This window comes from Dipodomys spectabilis, unplaced genomic scaffold, assembly GCF_019054845.1.
Source record: "Dipodomys spectabilis isolate Male_0828 unplaced genomic scaffold, ASM1905484v1 ptg000004l, whole genome shotgun sequence".
In the NCBI taxonomy this organism is placed as follows: domain Eukaryota; kingdom Metazoa; phylum Chordata; class Mammalia; order Rodentia; family Heteromyidae; genus Dipodomys; species Dipodomys spectabilis.
In genome coordinates, this window is record NW_024870681.1 from 7445690 (window position 1) to 7463526 (window position 17837).

The 17837-nt window shown below is 41.7% G+C and overlaps 1 protein-coding gene across 2 annotated transcripts in view; it reads right to left on the reverse strand.

The window, feature by feature from the left end:
- Tada2a (transcriptional adaptor 2A) overlaps positions 1-17837 on the reverse strand; it is a 61019-nt gene that overhangs the window by 40567 nt on the left and 2615 nt on the right. The window contains exons 2-4 of one of the 2 annotated variants that reach the window (XM_042693551.1): positions 16585-16698; positions 9645-9751; positions 8449-8508 (exon numbers count right to left, since the gene is read on the reverse strand). In XM_042693551.1, coding sequence (XP_042549485.1) covers positions 8449-8508; positions 9645-9751; positions 16585-16609 — 192 coding nt within the window. In that variant the 5' untranslated portion in view covers positions 16610-16698. Of the gene's footprint in view, positions 1-8448; positions 8509-9644; positions 9752-16584; positions 16699-17837 lie in introns of those variants that run through there. The other variant, XM_042693561.1, reaches the window with a different exon arrangement.

Below are 17837 nucleotides of genomic sequence, written 5' to 3' on the forward strand. Positions count from 1 at the left end.
CACACCCACTAAAATAGCCAAAATGAATGAGACTGACCTTGCAAAAAACTGGCAAGTGCCAGGCATCGGTGGCTCAAGCCTGTAATCCTAGCTACGCAAGAGGCTGAGATCTGAGGATCATGGTTCAAAGCCAGCCTGGGCAGGAAAGTCCGTGAGACATTTTTGTTGTTGTTGTTGGTTGTGGAGCTTGAATGTTGGGTCTGGGCGATGTCCCTGAGCGCTTCAGCTAAAGGCTAGCGCTTGAGCCACAGTGCCACTTCCGACTTTTTCTGTTTATGTGGTGCTGAGAACTCGAACCCAGGGCCTCATGCATGCAAGGCAAGCACTCTACCACTAAGCCACCTTCCCAGCCCCTATGAGACTCTTATCTCCAATAAACCACTAGAAAACTGCTTGGCTTAAGTGGTAGAGAGCTTGCCTTGAGCTGAAGAGCACAGGGGAGTGCCCAAGCCCAGAGTTCAAGCCCCATGACTGACCTCTCCCCCCACCCCCCAAAAAAAAGTACAGTGTGTGAAAACAAAGCTTCCATGTCCCCTCTAGTTACACCAAAAAAAAAAAAAAAAAACTGGCAAGTATGTGAAGCAACCACAATTGTCAAATACTCATAAAGGTGTAAAATGAAAACTCTTTGACCATTTCTTTAAAAGTAGTTAATCATTTATTCTATGACAACAATTCCACTACTAGGCATTTATCCAAGAAAAACAAAAAATATATGAGCACAGAAAGCCATCCATAAGAACATTCATAACAATATTATTCATAATAGCCATCAGCTGAGTCCATCAAAAGAATGGATAAACAAATTAGGTATATACATGCAATAAAATATTCTTCTGTAATCGAAAGAATTACTAATATAGGCAATAAGAATTAAGCACAAAAAACTGAAAAAATAAACAAAAGAATACATACAACGTGAGTCCATTTATATGTAGTTCTGCAATATGCAAAATGGATCTACACCGGTAAAAAAAAAAATACTGATTGCCTTAGAGGCAGAAAGGGGGACAGTGTTCTAAAAATAAAGACTTCAGCTGGGTACTGGCAGATCACACTGTAATCCTACTTACTCAGGGGGCTGAGATCTAAAATTCCCAATTCAAAACCAGTCCAGGCAGAGAAGTCTGACTCTTCTCTCCAATTAACTAGCAAAAAAAAAAACACACAAAAAAAAACCCAAAACCAAAACCAGAAGAAGAGATGTGGCTCCAGTAACAGAGTGCCATTCTTGAGAAAAAAAACAAACAAAGCCCAGCACACCAGCTGAATTCAGGTCTTAGTATTAGCACAGGAAAGAAAGACAGGAAGACAGGAAGGAAGGAAGGAAGGAAGGAAGGGGTTGGGAAGGTGACTCAGTGGTGAGCGCTTGCCTTGCAGGCATGAGGCCCTGGGTTCGATTCCTCAGCACCACATAAGCAAAAAGAAAGAAGCCGGAAGTGGCGCTGTGGCTCAAGTGGTAGAGCGCTAGCCTTGAGCTGAAGAGACAGTGCTCAGGCCCAGAGTTCAGGACCCACAACCGGACCCCAAAAAAAAGAAAGAAAGAGAAAGAAAGAGAGAAAGAAGGAACGAAAGAAAGCGAGAGAAAGAAGGAACGAAAGAAAGAAAGAAAGAAAGAAAGAAAGAAAGAAAGAAAGAAAGAAAGAAAGAAAGAAAGAAAGAAAGAAAGAAAGAAAGAAAGAAATTAAGAAAGAGACCGTATTTACTTAGGGATGTAATAAAACACTTAATAATATCTGGGGTATTTGTATCATAATAATCTGGAGAGCTGAGGTTTAGATGAAATCCTTGAGCTAATAATTTCAAGAGCTGGTGATAGACATATGGGAATTTATTTCTCTATATGTGGCAACTGGTTACAATGGTAGCTCCAGATGTTAGAATTCTTTCTCTTTTTTTGTCAGTTGGAGCCCAGCAAGAAACAGTTTTTAATTTAAGCACCTACTGTGGATATACCTAACACACCAGCTCTGAATAAAGAAAATTCAAGCCAGGTTCTGGTGGTTCAGGCCTATAATCCTAGCTACTTAGGAAGCCGAGATTTGAGGATGGAGGCTTGACCAGCCTGGACAGAAAGAGTCTATGAGACTCTTATCTCCAATTAGCTACTAAAAAAAAAAAAAAAAAACCAGAAGTGGAACTGTGGCTTAAGTGCTAGCCTTGAGCAAAAAAGTTTAGGGAGAGTACTGAGGTGCAGAGTTTAAGCCCCAGGACTGGCACAAAAAGAAAATACAAATAAAGAAACTTTGGAGTCCATGTCTGTATTTACATGAATTGTTCTCAATCTAGCAAGTACCATAAAGATAGGTAAACATAACAACTCATCTATTAATTGAAGAATTTATTTGTAAAACTGTATTTTTAGAATACTTGTTATCTGGGGCTGGGAAGGTGGCTCAGTGGTAGAGCACTTGCCTTGCATGCCTGAGGCCCTGGGTTCGATTCCTCAGCACCACATAAGCAAAAAGAAAAAAGCCAGAAGTGGTGCTGTGGCTCAAGTGGTAGAGAGCTAGCCTTGAGCTGAATTGCTGAGGGACAGCGTCCAGGCCCAGAGTTCAGGCCCCACGGCCGGACCCAAAAAAAAAAAAACAAAAAAACTTGTTATCTCTCGCCAATTTTTATTATGAAATAAATAATGGGAACTTTCTATGCTACAAGGCGGGGGGAAGCATAATGTAGTGTTTCTTGAAGTTTAATCAGTGTTATTCAACACAGGCACAAACTTGGCCCTACTAAAGCCAGAATCTATAACAATGGGACCTATAATGTTGTATTTCTGAATGTCTGAGGTGATTCTTATGTACTAAAGTTTAAGAAATACTGGTATAAAGGGTGTGGTAGAAAGAGATGCATTCACTTATTCAAGGTTCTAAGAATTACAAGACAAAAATAGGTATAGAACTCAGAAATCTTGATTAATTCACCACCCACCACAGCATGAGTAACACCCCCCAAAATACAGTACTGTGAGATGATAAAAGTACTGAAAACCATGTAAAGTTATGAGGCTTCACTTTGCAAAAAAAAAAAAAAATCAAGTTTTTACCAGCTTTCTTTCCTATAGAAGGAAAGATTCATCAAAATAGATAAAAATAAGAAAAAAGAAGGGTATTATTAAGCCCACAAAACTCCACAAATTAAAGATCTCTGAAGTATTCTTATGTTGGTGTTGAATACAAGAATAAGATGATGCAGACAGCAGACAGAATTAAATGGAATTGAGGATGAAACTAAAGTGTTTTTAGTATTATGCAGAAGACATGGTCCTCAGAACAGCTAAAGAAAGCACAGGCCAGCTTTCCTATAATGGAAACCACAACTATCAGCATATGCAAACTACACTAATTACTCCTTGAGGAATTATTTTACCTTTATTTTTTTGGAGGGGTGTTATTCTTGGGGCTTGAACTCAGGCCCTGGGTACTGCCCCTGAGCTTTTTTGCTCAAAGCTTTATGATTAGAGCCATAGCTCCACTTCCAGCCTTTTGGTGGTTAACTAGAGATAAGAGTTCCATCTCCAATAAACCACCAGAAAACCGGAAGTGGCACTGTAGCTCAAGTGGTAGCGCGCTTGCCTTGAGCTGAAGAGCTGAGGGACAGCGCCCAGGCCCAGAGTTCAAGCCCCACGACCGACAAAAAAAAAAAAGTCTCACAACTTTCCTGCCCAGGCTGGGTTTGAACCACAATTCTCAAATCTCAACCTTTTGAGTAGCTACAATTTCAATCATGAGCCACCAGCTCCCAGCTACTTTGTTAATTTCCCGTTGCTAGGGAACGGTGCCTCATCTATGCTATCTATGCCTGAAGTACATCCTCAATCCCCAATTGTATTCACTTAAAATAGTCAAATAAGTCAGGCACTGTATTTCTAGGTACTTAAAGGCCAAGGTTTAACTTTCTTGGTTTGAAACTAGCCTGGGAAGTCCATGAGACTCTTATTTTTTATTTGTTTATTTTTTGTCGTAAGACTTGAACTCTGGGCCTGAGCGCTGTCCCTGAGCTCTTCAGCTCAAGGTGAGCACTCTACCACTTGAGCCACAGTGCCACTTCTGGTTTTCCGGTGACTAATTAGAGATAAGAGTCTCCTGAACGGACATTCATGCCCAGTCTGGCTTTGAACCACAGTCCTCAGATCTCAGCTTTCTGAGAAGCTAGGATTACAGGCGTGAACCAAGGCCGCCGGCTCATGGAACTCTTTTTTTTTTGGGTCCGGTTGTGGGGCCTGAACTGAACTCTGGGCCTGGGCGCTGTCCCTCAGCTCTTCAGCTCAAGGCTAGCGCTCTACCACTTGAGCCACAGCGCCACTTCTGGCTTTTTTTCTTTTTGCTTATGTGGTGCTGAGGAATCAAACCCAGGGCATCACGTATGCAAAGCAAGTGCTCTACCACTGAGCCACCTTCCCAGCCCTGGTTTTTTTTTTTCCCGGTCATGGGGCTTGAACTCTGGGCCTGGGTGTTACCTCTCAGCTCTTCAACTCAAGGCAAGCACCCTACCACTTGAACCACACTGCCACTTCCAGTTTTCTGAGTGGTTTATTGGAGATAAGAGTCTCATGGACTTTCCTGCCCGGGCTAGCTTTGAACCGTGATCCTCAGAGCTCAGCCTCCTAAGAAGCCAAAAAACAGCAACAACAACAAAAAAACTATGTGGACCACATACGTCCAACCCCTTGTTCATTGTACAATTAACAAAAAACAATTTTTTTTTTTTTTTGGTCAGTCATGGGGCCTACTGGGCCTGGGTACTGTCCCTCCCTCAGCTCTTCAGCTCAAGGCTAGCATTCTACCACTTGAGCCATAGCGACACTTCCGGCTTTTTCTGCTTACATGGTGCTGAGGAGTCGAACCCAGGGCCTCATGCATGCAAGGCAAGGCTCTATCACTGAGCCGCCTTCCCAGCCCCAGGATTTTTTTTAAAGTCCAAGTTTTATAATTAGTGAATAGAATAAGAGACTGAAGATGTTTTGAAATAGATAGGACTTGCCAGTTGGCTCCCAAGAACTTTTACTAAGTAACTATGCTTTGATTAATGCATTGTAGTCTAGAATCTGAAGCAGTATTATAGTCTCGGAAACTCATTTTAATAGGACTTGGCAAAAAAATCAGACTCAGGGATGTTGAATTTTTTTTGTCAGTCATAGGGCTTGAACTCTGGGCCTGGGCACTGTCCTTCAGCTCTTCAGCTCAGGGCGAGTGCTCTACCACTTGAGCCACAGCGCCACTTCTGGTTTTCTGAGTAGTTTATTGGAGATAGGAGTCTCACAGACTTGCCTGCAGAGGCGGGGGCTGGCTTTAAACCATGATCCTTAGATCTCAGCCTCCTGAGCAGATAGGGTTACAGACATCAACCACCGGCACCCCCCCCCCCCCCGGGCTAATTTTCTGTGTGTGTGTATGGTGGTGTGTGTGTGTGTGTGTGTGGTGATACTAGGGTTTGAACTCAGGGCCTCACACATGCTAGGTATGCTTGCTTTTGCTACTGTTATTACTTGAGCCACACTTCCAGTCTGGCTTTTTTTGCTGGTTATTCTGGAGATGGAGTCTTTTCTTCCTAGGCTGGCCTTCTACTACCCAACTTGGATAACTCCAAATATTAAGAAACTGAAGTAATACATTGTGAATGCTGTAGTAGGGGGAAAAAATCTAAATATATCCCTTCCTCCTCTTCTCAAGATTCCTATTAAGTCATACAAAAACTAGGTATTGCTATGAAGATACTTCGCAGATGGAATTAAGGTTACAAATAAGCTGATCTTAAAACAGGGAAATTAGTCTGGTTTATTCAGGTCAGTCCAGTGTAATCACATTAAGATTCAGAGATTCTGCACAGGAAAGATGAAGCAGGAAGTCAGAGAAGCTGCAAGCATTTCCTCAACCCTCAAGAACACTCAGCTGGCTTTAGGAATGACAAAAGGTGGCCAGAAACCAGGAAATTCCAGCAGCCTCTAACAGTGGTGGGGGACATCTGGCCTGAGGACTGCATAAATCCCACAAAATCATTTGGCACATGATGGGACATATGTTTCTCATCAGCTGCCTTTGGCCATCTGCCTATATTGAATTTCTTATGGCCCTTGGCTGAAAAAAATTCCCAGTCAGTAAAGAAACAGTGCCATCTGGGAAGGTGGCTAAGTGGTAGAATGCTTGTCTTGCATGCATGAGGCCCTTGGTTCGGTTCTTCAGCACCACATAAGCAGAAAAAGCCAGAGGTGGTGCTATGGCTCAAGTGGTAGAGCGCTAGCCTTGAGCTAAAGAGCTGAGGGACAGCTCCCAGGCCCAGAGTTCAGGCCCCGTGACCAACCAAAAAAAAACAAAAGAAATAGTGGCATCAATCCTACAATCTCAAAGCAGCAAATTCTACCAACAACTCCAAAAAGCCTTCAGACTGGCTTAACAACTTGATTTTAGTCTTCTCCAACCTATAGCAATCTGGTGAGTCTAAGTCTTCTGACCTACAATACTGAGATAATTTGTGTTGTCTTAAATCACTTAATTTTTGGCAATATGTTATAGTAGCCACAGAAAAACTAGTAAAAGTCAGGCACCAGTGGCTCACGCCTGTAATCCTCGCTACTAAGGAGAATCACAGTTCAAAGCCAGCCCGGGTAGGAAAAATCCATGAGACTCTCTCCAATAAACCGCTCAGAAAATCAGAAGTGGCACTATGGCTCAAGTGATAGAGTACTAGCCTTGCGCTGAAGAGCTGAGGGACAGCATCCAGGCCCAGAGTTCAAGCTCCACAACTGACAAAAACAAAACAAAACAAAATAAACAAACAAAAAAACTAATAAAAGCTGGCATCAGTTGCTCACACCTGTAATCCTAGCTGCTCAGGAGGCTAAGATCTGTGGATCCAGATTCGAAGCCAATCTAGGTAGGTATGTCTGCAAGACTCTCATCTCCAATTAACTACAAAAAGCCAGAAGTGAAGCTATGGCTCAAATGGTAGAGTGCCAGACTTGAGTGAAAAAGCTAAGGGAACCAAGGTGCTCAGTTGGCTCATGCTTGAGATCTGAGGATCACAGTTTGAAGCCAGACCAGGATCCATGACACTCTTATCTCCAATTTAAGCACCAACAAAGCTCGAAGGGAAGCTGTAGACTGGCTAGAGTGATGGAGTGCTGGCCTTAAGCAAAAAAACTCAGGGACAATGACCGGACGATGAGGTCAAACCCTAGAACCAACCGATACACATATAAACACACATACACATACATACACATGAAAACTAATGAAATGCCAAAAGATTAATCCACAATAAGAAATTATTATTGTCAATCAGTGAACATTAACAGAGTCAAAACTATTGGTAAACTAAGAGCTTTAGTTACATGTTTAATGTACTCTGAAAACAAAGAAACCCTTCTTTTTGTGGTGCTAGGGAATCAGACCCATTGCCCTGAGCGTGCTAAGCAAGTGATCTACAAATGAACTATATCCCCAGCCTCAGTCAATTTTTTTTCTTTGCCGGTCCTGGGGATTGAACTCTGGGCCTCAGCACTATCCCTGAGCTCCTTTTTTGCTTAAGACTAATACTTTACCACTTAAGCCACAGCACCACTTCCAGCTTTTGCTGAGTAGCTTATTGGAGATAAGAGTCTCACAGACTTTCCTCCCTGGGCTGGCTTTGAACCACGATCTTCAGATCTCAGCCTCCAGAGTTATAGGCGTGAATTACAGGCATGAGCCACCAATGCCTGGCTCCTATGTTAATTTGTTTTGTTTTTTGCCAGTTGTGGGGCTTGAATTCTGGCCTTGGGCACTGTCCCTCAGCTTTCAGCTCAAGGTGAGCGCTCTACCACTTGAACCACAATGTCACTTCCAGTTTTCTAGTGGTTTACTGGACATAAGTCTCACAGACTTTCCTGCCTGGGCTGGCTTTGAACCATGACCCTCAGATCTCAGCCTCCTGAGTAGCTAGGATTACAAGTATAAGCCACCGGCGCCTGGCTTCTATGTTAATTTTTTAACTTAACTCTCAGAGAGTAATTAGTCTCCCCAATACATGAAGACTGAGTTCCAGACATGAAGTACTTCAGTACTCACATTAATGACATGAAAATGGTTATAGAACACAGTGACAACACACTGGCTATATATGTTTACTGACAAACTTAAAAAGCAAACCTCTTATAATCAAGTAGAGTATCCTGAACAGTACTTCCATTAAATATCTTCTAAATTTGAAGCCAAAATGTGAGTTTACAAAGCTACTTTTAGAGTGCTTGCCTAGAATATACAAGACTGTAGGTTGGATCTCTAATACCACAAAAATAACTATTCTTATACTTAAATGCCTTGCAGTTTGCATAGAACCCTTACAAAATCTACTGAGTAATGATTAACAAATATAGAAGAGGAAAAAAAAAGAGAGATGGAGATAAAACAAATACCCCTTCTTAGTACTTTTAAAAAAATGAACTGAAATTCCCAACAACTTTATTATTACCATTATTTCGTAAGTATGATCACTTTGATGTTTCTTGTATTCAAATCCTCGAGTAAAACACTGTAAGGAAAGAAAAGTTAAGTTACTACAGGTTCCTTTAAAAATGCTTTCTTAGCCGGGCACCAGTGGCTCACACCTGTAATCCTAGCTACATAGGAAGCTGAGATCTGAGGATCATGGTTTAAAGCCAACCTGGGCAGGAAAAGTCCGTGAGACTCTTATCTCCAATTAACCACCAGAAAACTGGAAGTGGCGCTGGGGCTTAAGTGGCAGAGTGCTTGCCTTGAGCTGACGAGCTGAAGGACAGTGCCCAGGCCCAGAGTTCAAGCCCCATGACCGACCACCAAAAAAAAAGGTGTTTGAGGATGTTCTACTCCTGTAAATTGTGGTGTCATTTTTTTAACTAGCTTTTGGTTTGTTTTTTTAAAATAGGATAGGGTCTTGCTACTTTGCCTGGGCTGGCCTGTCTTGAATTCTTGATCCTCCTGCCTCAGCCTCCTGAGTGCTGGGATTATACATCTCACCATGCTGGTTCCTAAAGTCAGGATTCCTCTTACAACGAATTACAACAGTTGTAATACCACAACTGTCATCAGTCACTTTTACATTTTAACATTTTTGAGATTGGGATGTTTCTTATAAAGATAGTGTCTTAGATCTGATCAAATATGACATTTGCTATGTGACCTTGAGCAAAGTACTTCTTTCCTTGGGTTTCATCTATAAAATGGGGATACTTATTTATTCATTTCAAAGGATTATGGTGCTACCTTAAGGGTTAATTCATGTAGAATATACAAAATAGTGACTGGTACAGAGTAAGTACTCATAATTAGTGTTACTACTATTAAAGCCCACAAAATAGTCTGTTCTCTTGTTTTGTCATCTGTACAGAGATTACTCCAACATGACAATAAACAATCCCATCAAAGGAAATACTCTTCCATTTCTGATTCTTGTAATGCCAATACTTCAAATCTACTTGAAAAAAAATGTCATACATTAGATTGAGATGCCTTGTGAAACAGTCAAGAGTTTGCCACAGCTACTCTAATCTACAACTTTCCAGTATTAAAGTGTGTAAGGAAAGTTATCTAGAAGAAATAGATTTAATAAAGTAGGGTCCTCTGAAGCAATCTATAGCAATCTCTGTATTACTAAAACTAGAAAAGATGAGCCTCTTCTCAATGAATTACCTGCAAACAGAGGAAAAATGGAGGTGGCCCACATTCAGCACACTTAATATAAGGCTCCATGAGGTAGGAGGAGCAGCCTCTGCAGGGTGGCTTATCAGAGGGATCATCTAGAACAAAAAACAACAACAAATACATTAACTTTAAAACACCTTATGGTTATCATAAATGGAAGGAGAAAATCTGCAAATCACTACAGATAAGTCAGTGAGATATGTTGATGGAAACAACTTGAACTCATTCCACATAAGCAAAACAAAAATTATGCTCCTTTTTTACTTCAGTGCAGCTTTGTTCCTTGTTTTTGGGGGTTTTTTTTGCTCATGGGGCTTGAACTCTGGGCCTGGGCACAGTCCCTCAGCTCTTCAACTCAAGGCAGGAGCTCTACCACTTGAGCCACAGCATTACTTCCAGTTTTCTGATGGTTTATTGGAAATAAGCGTCTCACAGAGTTTCCTGCCCCAGCTGGCTTTGAACTGAGAGCCTCAGATCTCAGCCTCTGAGTAGCTAGGATTACAGGCGTGAGCCACCAGGACTCAGCTCCTTTGTTCCTTCTTATAGTGTACTCATTATTTCAAAAAGCAGTTAGACAGACATGGTCTCTGCAGAGAAATTTATAAACAGATATTTTATTTGTTTGGTTTTTTTTTTGGGGTCCGGTCATGGGGCCTGAACTCTGGGCCTGGGCGCTGTCCCTCAGCTCTTCAGCTCAAGGCTAGCGCTCTACCACTTGAGCCACAGCGCCACTTCCGGCTTCTTTCTTTTTGCTTATGTGGTGCTGAGGAATCGAACCCAGGGCCTCTGGCATGCAAGGCAAGTGCTCTACCATTGAGCCACCTTCCCAGCCCCTAAACAGTTATTTTAAACCAATTTCATAAAACACAACTTGTTTTTCCTTGGAGAAAATGAGCACATAATAATACAACATACATATAAGATAATCCGGCAAGATGTAAAACAATTGCTGAATCTAAGCAACAAGTACATACTTTTTTTTTTAAGTTAAGGGGGTAGATGCTATTTAAAAAAAATTTGGCAATCCTAGGTTTTGAGCTCAGAGCCTGTCTTGCTAGGCAGACATTCTACCATTTGAGCCATATCTTCAGCAAATTAAATATATGTCATGAGATTTAAATTTTGTATTTGAGTTGTGCCTAATACCCAGAAAAGTAAAAAAAAAAAAAAAAAAAAATTGTCCAGTCCCACTGATACTAGTATGTTGTGAATTATTAAGACAAGAAGTCAACTCTAACTCCCTCTAACGTTATCAAAATTCAGCTTTGAATATCCGAATATCACTGGTTGCTCCAAATTCTGCCACTAGAGCCAAATTGTTTTCCATGATCAACCACAGGAGTCTAGGAGAATAAAGCCTTGGGTAGTAAATGGTGGGATGGAATTTGTTTAATGTGGGGCAGGATTTCTCTCCTTTGATAATAGCCTTCTAAGTAGCTAGAATTATAGGCATGAACCACCAGTGCCCAACCTTTCCTTTTTTTTTTTTTTTTTGCCAATCATGGGCCTAAACTCTGGGCTTGAGCAACAGCCCTCAGTTCTTCAGCTCAAGGCTAGCACTCTTAACACTTGAGCCACAGCACCACTTCTGGCTTTTTCTGCTTATGTGGTACTGAGGAATTTAACCCAGGGCCTCATGCATGCTAGGCAAGCACTCTACCACTGAGACAGCTTCCGAGCCCCATCATTTGTTTATAAATAAAGAAAAGAAAATAGAATAGATAAAAGAAATGTACTCCTTTTGGGCTGAGATGGATCAGGCCTGTAATCCTAGCTACTTAGGAGGCTGAGATCTTGGGATCATGGTTCAAAGCCAGCCTAGATAGAAAAGCCCATGAAACTCTTAAATCAATTAACCAGCAAAAAGCCGAAGTGTAGGTTAAGACTCAACTGGTAGAACACAAGAGTTAAGCAGAAAAAGCCAAGTGAGATAAGGCTCTGAGTTCAAGTCCCAGTACTAGCACACATATACATGCCCTCCACCTAAAAAAAAAAAAAAAAAAAAAAAATCCTTGTGTTCAAACAATTCTTTTTTTGTTTTTTCTTTGGGTTCGGTCATGGCCTGAACTCTGAGCCTGGGCGCTGTCCCTCAGCTCTTCAGCTCAAGGCTAGCACTCTACCACTTGAGCCACAGCGCCACTTCCGGCTTTATTTTTTCTCCCGCTTATGTGGTGCTGAGTGATAGAACCCAGGGCCTCATGCATGCAAGGCAAGTGCTCTACCACTGAACCACCTTCCCAGCCCCCACACAACATTCCTATATAACAAAAAGCTGTTTCCTGCATTACTTTCAAATGTCTCTCCAAAAATGCAAGTAGATGAAAAACATCATAACTACATGAATGTTGAAGGGTTTTGCATTTTTTTAAATGAGATAATGCCTCTGGTTTTGAGATTTTTGATATAAACAGCTAAACTATCCTTCAAAAGAGTATTCAAAACTGGGTACCAGTGACTCCCGCCTGTAATCCTAGCTACTCAGGAAGCTGAGATCCGAGGATCACAGTTTGAAGCCAGCTTGGGCAGAAAAGTCCACGAGACTCTTCCTCCTCAGAAAAAGCCACAAGCCATATGGGGCTCAAGTGGTAGAATGCTAGCCTTGAGCACAGAGTCTCAGGGTCAGGCCCTCAGTTCAAACTCCATGACCAGAAAAAAAAAAAAAAAAAAGAGTATTCCAGCTGAACATAAATAGCTCACACTTGTAATCTTTTTTTTTTTTTTTTTTTTTTTTGGGGGGGGGGGTCCAGTCGTGAGGCCTGAACTCTGGGCCTGGGCACTGTCCCTCAGCTCTTCAGCTCAAGGCTAGCGCTCTACCACCTGAGCCACAGCACCACTTCCGGCTTTTTTCTTTTTCCTTATGTGGTTCTGAGGAATCGAACTGAGGGCTTCATGCATGCAAGGCAAGTGCTCTACCACTAAGCCAAATTCCCAGCCCTCACACTTGTAATCTTATCTGCTCAGGAAGTTGAGATCTGATTGTGGTTCAAGGCCAGCTTGGGCATGAAACTTTAAGACTCTCATCTCCAAAACAACAGAGGTGAAGCTGTGGCTCAAGCAAAAGAGCTCAGAGCCAGTGCTCAGGCCCTGAGTTCAAGTCCCAAGACTGGTGGGTACACAAAAAAACAAGTATTCCAGAGATTTTCCTTTTTTTTTTTTTTTGCCAGTCCTGCCACTTCCAGCTTTTTCCGTTTATGTGGTCCTGAGAATGAAACCCAGGCAGGGCTTCATGCATGCTAGGCAAGCACTTGACCACTAAATCACATTTCCAGGTCATTCCAGAGTTTTTCTACAAAGTAGATAGAGATTAATTCCGTATTACATTGAAAGCAAAATACATTATATATATTTTTTATTGGTGGGGGGACAGTGGTAAGGATCGAACCTTGCACCTGTCAGACAAGAACTCTACACTTATCCAGCCTCAAAGCAAAACATTTTTTGAGTGTTATTGGAAACTGTCTCTTCTAGTATGCAGCAATAAAATTAGCGGCACATAATTTTAAAGAATACTGTGCTTTGTTTTCTTCAAGACTTTACCAGGAGTTATTCAGGCTTATGGTATTCCTTAGTCACCAATATACCTTGATTATTCCCCATTCGTACTTCTAAGATGCGAATGATAATGGAAATAACTATACAACTGGTGGGTGGAAATGGGAGAGAAGGGCTGGGAGAGAGGGAACAGAAGATACTGTACAAAAGAAAATGTATTCTTTACCTGACTTGTATAATTGTAATCTCTCTATACATCACATTTATAACAATAAAGTAAATTAATTTAAAAAAAAAGATATTCCAGAGGGGTTGGGGATTTAGCTCATTGGAAGAGCACTTGCCTGGCAAGTACAGGCCCTGAGTTCAGTCCTTGGCTCTGTTAAAAAAAAAAAAAGTATTCCAGCTGGTTGTAATGGCCCAAAACTGTAATCTTAGCTACTAAGAGATGGAGGATATAAGTTTGAGGCCAGCCAGGAGCAAAAACCAATATGCTGATATCTCAAAAATCAAGCTGAGGCTGGGCGCCCAGTGGCTCACACCTGTAATCCTAGCTACTCAGGAGGCTCAGATCTCAGGATCACAGTTCAAAGCCAGCCCGAGCAAGAAAGTCTGTGAAACTCTTTTTTTGGGGGGGAGGTTGTGTTGGGGATGGTCCGGTTGTGGGGCCTGAACTCTGGGCCTGGGCGCTGTCCCTCAGCACTTCAGCTCAAGGCTAGCACTGTACCACTTGAGCCACAGCGCCACTTCCGGCTTTTTTATTTTTTCTGCTTATGTGGTGCTGAGGAATCGAACCCAGGGCCTCATGCATGCAAGGCAAGCACTCTACCACTGAGCCACCTTCCCAGCCCATGTGAAACTCTTATCTATGATAAAACACCAGAAAATGAAGTGGCACTGTGGCTCAAGCAGTACAGTGCTCGCCGGGAGCTGAAGAGTGGAGGGACAGTGCCCAAGCCCAGAGATCAAGCCCCATGACCGACAAAAAAGAAAAAAAAAAGAAAAAGAAATCAAGCTAAGGTGTCTTTTTTCTATTCCTCCTTCTTTTATCCTGGTTATACTAAAGTTCTTTCTAAAAACTAAAAAAAGAAAAGAAAAAGAGCCTGGGGACTTGAGGTATGGTTTAAGTGCACTTACTTAACAAGTGTAAGGCCCTAAATTCAATCACAAGTATCTCCAGAAAGAAACCAAACAAGTAAGGTGTAGTAGTATATACCTCTAATCCCAGCTGCTCATAGAAACAGTGGTAGGAGATAGCAATCTGGGACCAGCTCTGGGAAAAAGCATAAGATTCAATCTGAAAAAGAATCTAAAAGGATTGGAGGTATAGCTTAGATGGAAGAGCACTTGTCTAGCAATTTCAAGGCCCAGAGTTCAAACTTCAGTATTGTCTGCCCCCAAAAAGGTTTTCTAGAGTTTTGTACATTCTAGAAAAGCTTTTCCATCATCATTCAAAATTCATAGACAAGGGCTGGGAAGGTGGCTCAGTGGTAGAGTGCTTGCCTTGCATGCATGAGGCCCTGGGTTTGATTACTCAGCACCACATAAGCAGAAAAAGCCAGAAGTGGCACTGTGACTCAAGTGGTAGAGCGCTAGCCTTGAGATGAAGAGCTGAGGGACAGCGCCCAGGCCCAGAGTCCAAACACCACAACCGACACAGCAAAAAAATAAATAAATTCATAGACAATAGAAGATTAATAAATGACTATATTATTTTTAAAAACTTCTTTGGCAAAAACACTACAAACAAACATAAAAAGCAAGTAACCTGGAAGAAAGTTAACTGGAAACACTGACAGAAAAGGGCTGAATGAAGCTCCTAATATATAATGAACTAGCCTAGCATGTGTCAAGCTCCAGACATGATCTCCAACACCAAAGGGAAAGGAAGAAAACATGTTTGTAGTGACAGCTACTTAGGAGAATGAGGCCACTCAAGATGCTGAGGCACCCAGAAACACAGCAAGAACCTATCTCAAAAAAGGGAGGGAGGGAAAGCAGATGGGGTGATAGGTACATATTTCTAACTGTGGAACTAAGGGAGGCTGACAAAAACTCTTAAGGTCAGCCTTAGCATACATCATGAGACCCTATCTTAAACAATAATAAAAAGATAATTAGGGGAAAAGACACACAGAGAAATAGCCTCAAACATAATGAAACATTGTTCAGACAAAAATTAAAACTACACTGAGATATTTTTTCAGCAGCATACTGGAAAAAATTGCAGAACTTGGCAATATACTTTCAGAGCAGGGTGCTAAGGAAAGAGACATTCATATATTGTTGGTGGGAAGGTGAATTAGTAAACTTCTTTTAGATTAGAATTTAACATTATGTAAATGAGACTATGAATCATTTTATCTTTTGAACAAATAATCCTTTTTCCGGAGTTACAGCACATAAGTATCCCCATTAACACAAAAATACATTATTTGTAAGGACACATATTAGAACATTATTTGGTTTTTTTTTGGTTTTTTTTTTTTTTTTTTTTTTGGGTCCGGTCGTGGGGCCTGAACTCTGGGCCTGGGCGCTGTCCCTCAGCAATTCAGCTCAAGGCTAGCGCTCTACCACTTGAGCCACAGCGCCACCTCTGGCTTTTTTCTTTTTGCTTATGTGGTGCTAAGGAATCGAACCCAGGGCCTCTGGCATGCAAGGCAAGCCCTCTACCACTGAGCCACCTTCCCAGCCCCTAGAACATTATTTATAATTACAAAACTCTTATATGTCTAAGCATGGAGTTTATCTTAATAAGTTAATGGTCCATTCACACATGGAATATCATACATTAAAAAAAAAAAAGCCAGGTGGTAGTGGCTCACACCAGTGATCCTAACTACACATCCGAGAATTGAGGATCAAAGCCAGCCTGGGCAGGGAAGTCCATGAGATTCTTACCTCCAATTAACCACAAAAAGCAAGAAGGGGAGCAGTAGTTCAAGTGGCTAGCCCTGAGCAAAAAAAAACTCAGGGACAGTGCCCAAGTCCTGAGTTAAAACTCCAGGACTGGCACAAAAAAAAAGGCTCAAAATGTAGCACAGTAGAATAACATTGCATGTGTGAGATCCTGGGTAAACTCTCCAGAGGAAAAAAGTTGATAATCTCTATAAACTAATATAGTCTTTATAGCAGATCCTATTAAGTGGGAGAGGGAGAGACAAAGTACAAAGGATATGTAGTATGCTATCTTCCCTATTAGAAATGACAGGAAAAGAGCTGAATATGGATGGTACACACCTGTAGTCCTAGCACTCCAGAGACAGAGGCAGGAGGATTTCAGGTTCATGGGCAGCCTGGACTGTACAGTGAGATTAAAGAAACAGAGAGGAGAAGGGAGGAAACAGGACAAAGGGAAAGAGTGAAAAGAGGAGGGGAAAGGAAGAAAAAAGAATTATTAGCATCCAACCTGGGGACATGTTCTCACTGTACTTACTGCTAAAGGAACCCAAACAGTCCATTCTCTGTTGAAGATTGCTGCTTTGACTGTCCTCAATTCAGAACTTCAAGATTTCAGAGGTCAACACATATACAAAGGCTTGATAACCTCCTATGAACAGAAAGAAGTGGCAAATGGATCAGAAAAATATTCAGAGACAGGAAGATAAGAAATGTATTCAGCCTAGATCCAGCATCACTTTGTAATGCTAAGCAAATTGGTTTGCCTCTATGAATCCATTTCTGCTCTGGAAAATGGGTATAATAGGATCTATTTCCCCTATTTGTTGTGAGAATCAAACGTCACAATCACATATTATATACAATGTAGCATGATGGCTGTGCCATAGTTGGTCCTCTATAAATATTTCCCTTTCATTTATTTATATATTTCCTTTTGGGTTTTTTTTTCCCCCTCTTCTTGTTTTTTGAGACAGGGTCTATGCTCAGGTTGGCTTCATACTTGAGACCCTCCTGCTTCTGCCTCCTGAGTCCTAGGGTTTCAGATATACACTACTGCACCCAGAAAGCACTATATATTTCTTTTTTCTTTTCTTTTTCTTGTCAGTCCTGGGGCTTGAACTTTGGGCCTGGGCATTGTCCCTCAGCTCTTCAGCTCAAGGCAGCACTCTACCACTTGAGCCACAGTACCACTTCCAGTTTTCTGAGTGGTTTATTGGAGATAAGAGTCTCCTGCCTGTTTTTTTTTTTTTTTTTGGTCGGTAGTGGGGCTTGAACTCTGGGCCTTCAGCTCTTCAGCTCAAGGCTAGTGCTCTACCACTTGAGCTACATCACCACTGGAGATAAGAGTCTCATGGACTTTACTGCCTGGGCTGGCTTTAAACCATGATCCTCAGATCTCAGCCTCCTTAGTAGCCAGGAGGTACTCAGAGGGGCTGCACTACATATTTTAATAACTATTGGTCTTATCTGCCATCATCACTTTTTTCTTCAGTCTTCATTCCTTTGGCATACTGACACTCTATTTCCTGTTGTATCAGTGGTGCCATCAATCACAATAGTCAAACCTCTACACCCTACCTAAATTAAAGCAAACATTTCTTACAAAATCTTTCCAATAAAACTTGAACCCAGAGGCTGGGAATGCGGCTTAGTGGTAGAGTGCTTGTCTAGCATGCATGAAGACCTGGGTTCCATTCCAGTACCACATAAACAGAAAAAGGCACTGTGGCTAAAGCAGTAGAGTGCTAGCCTTGAGCAAAAGAAACCTAGGGCCTGAGTTCAAGCCTC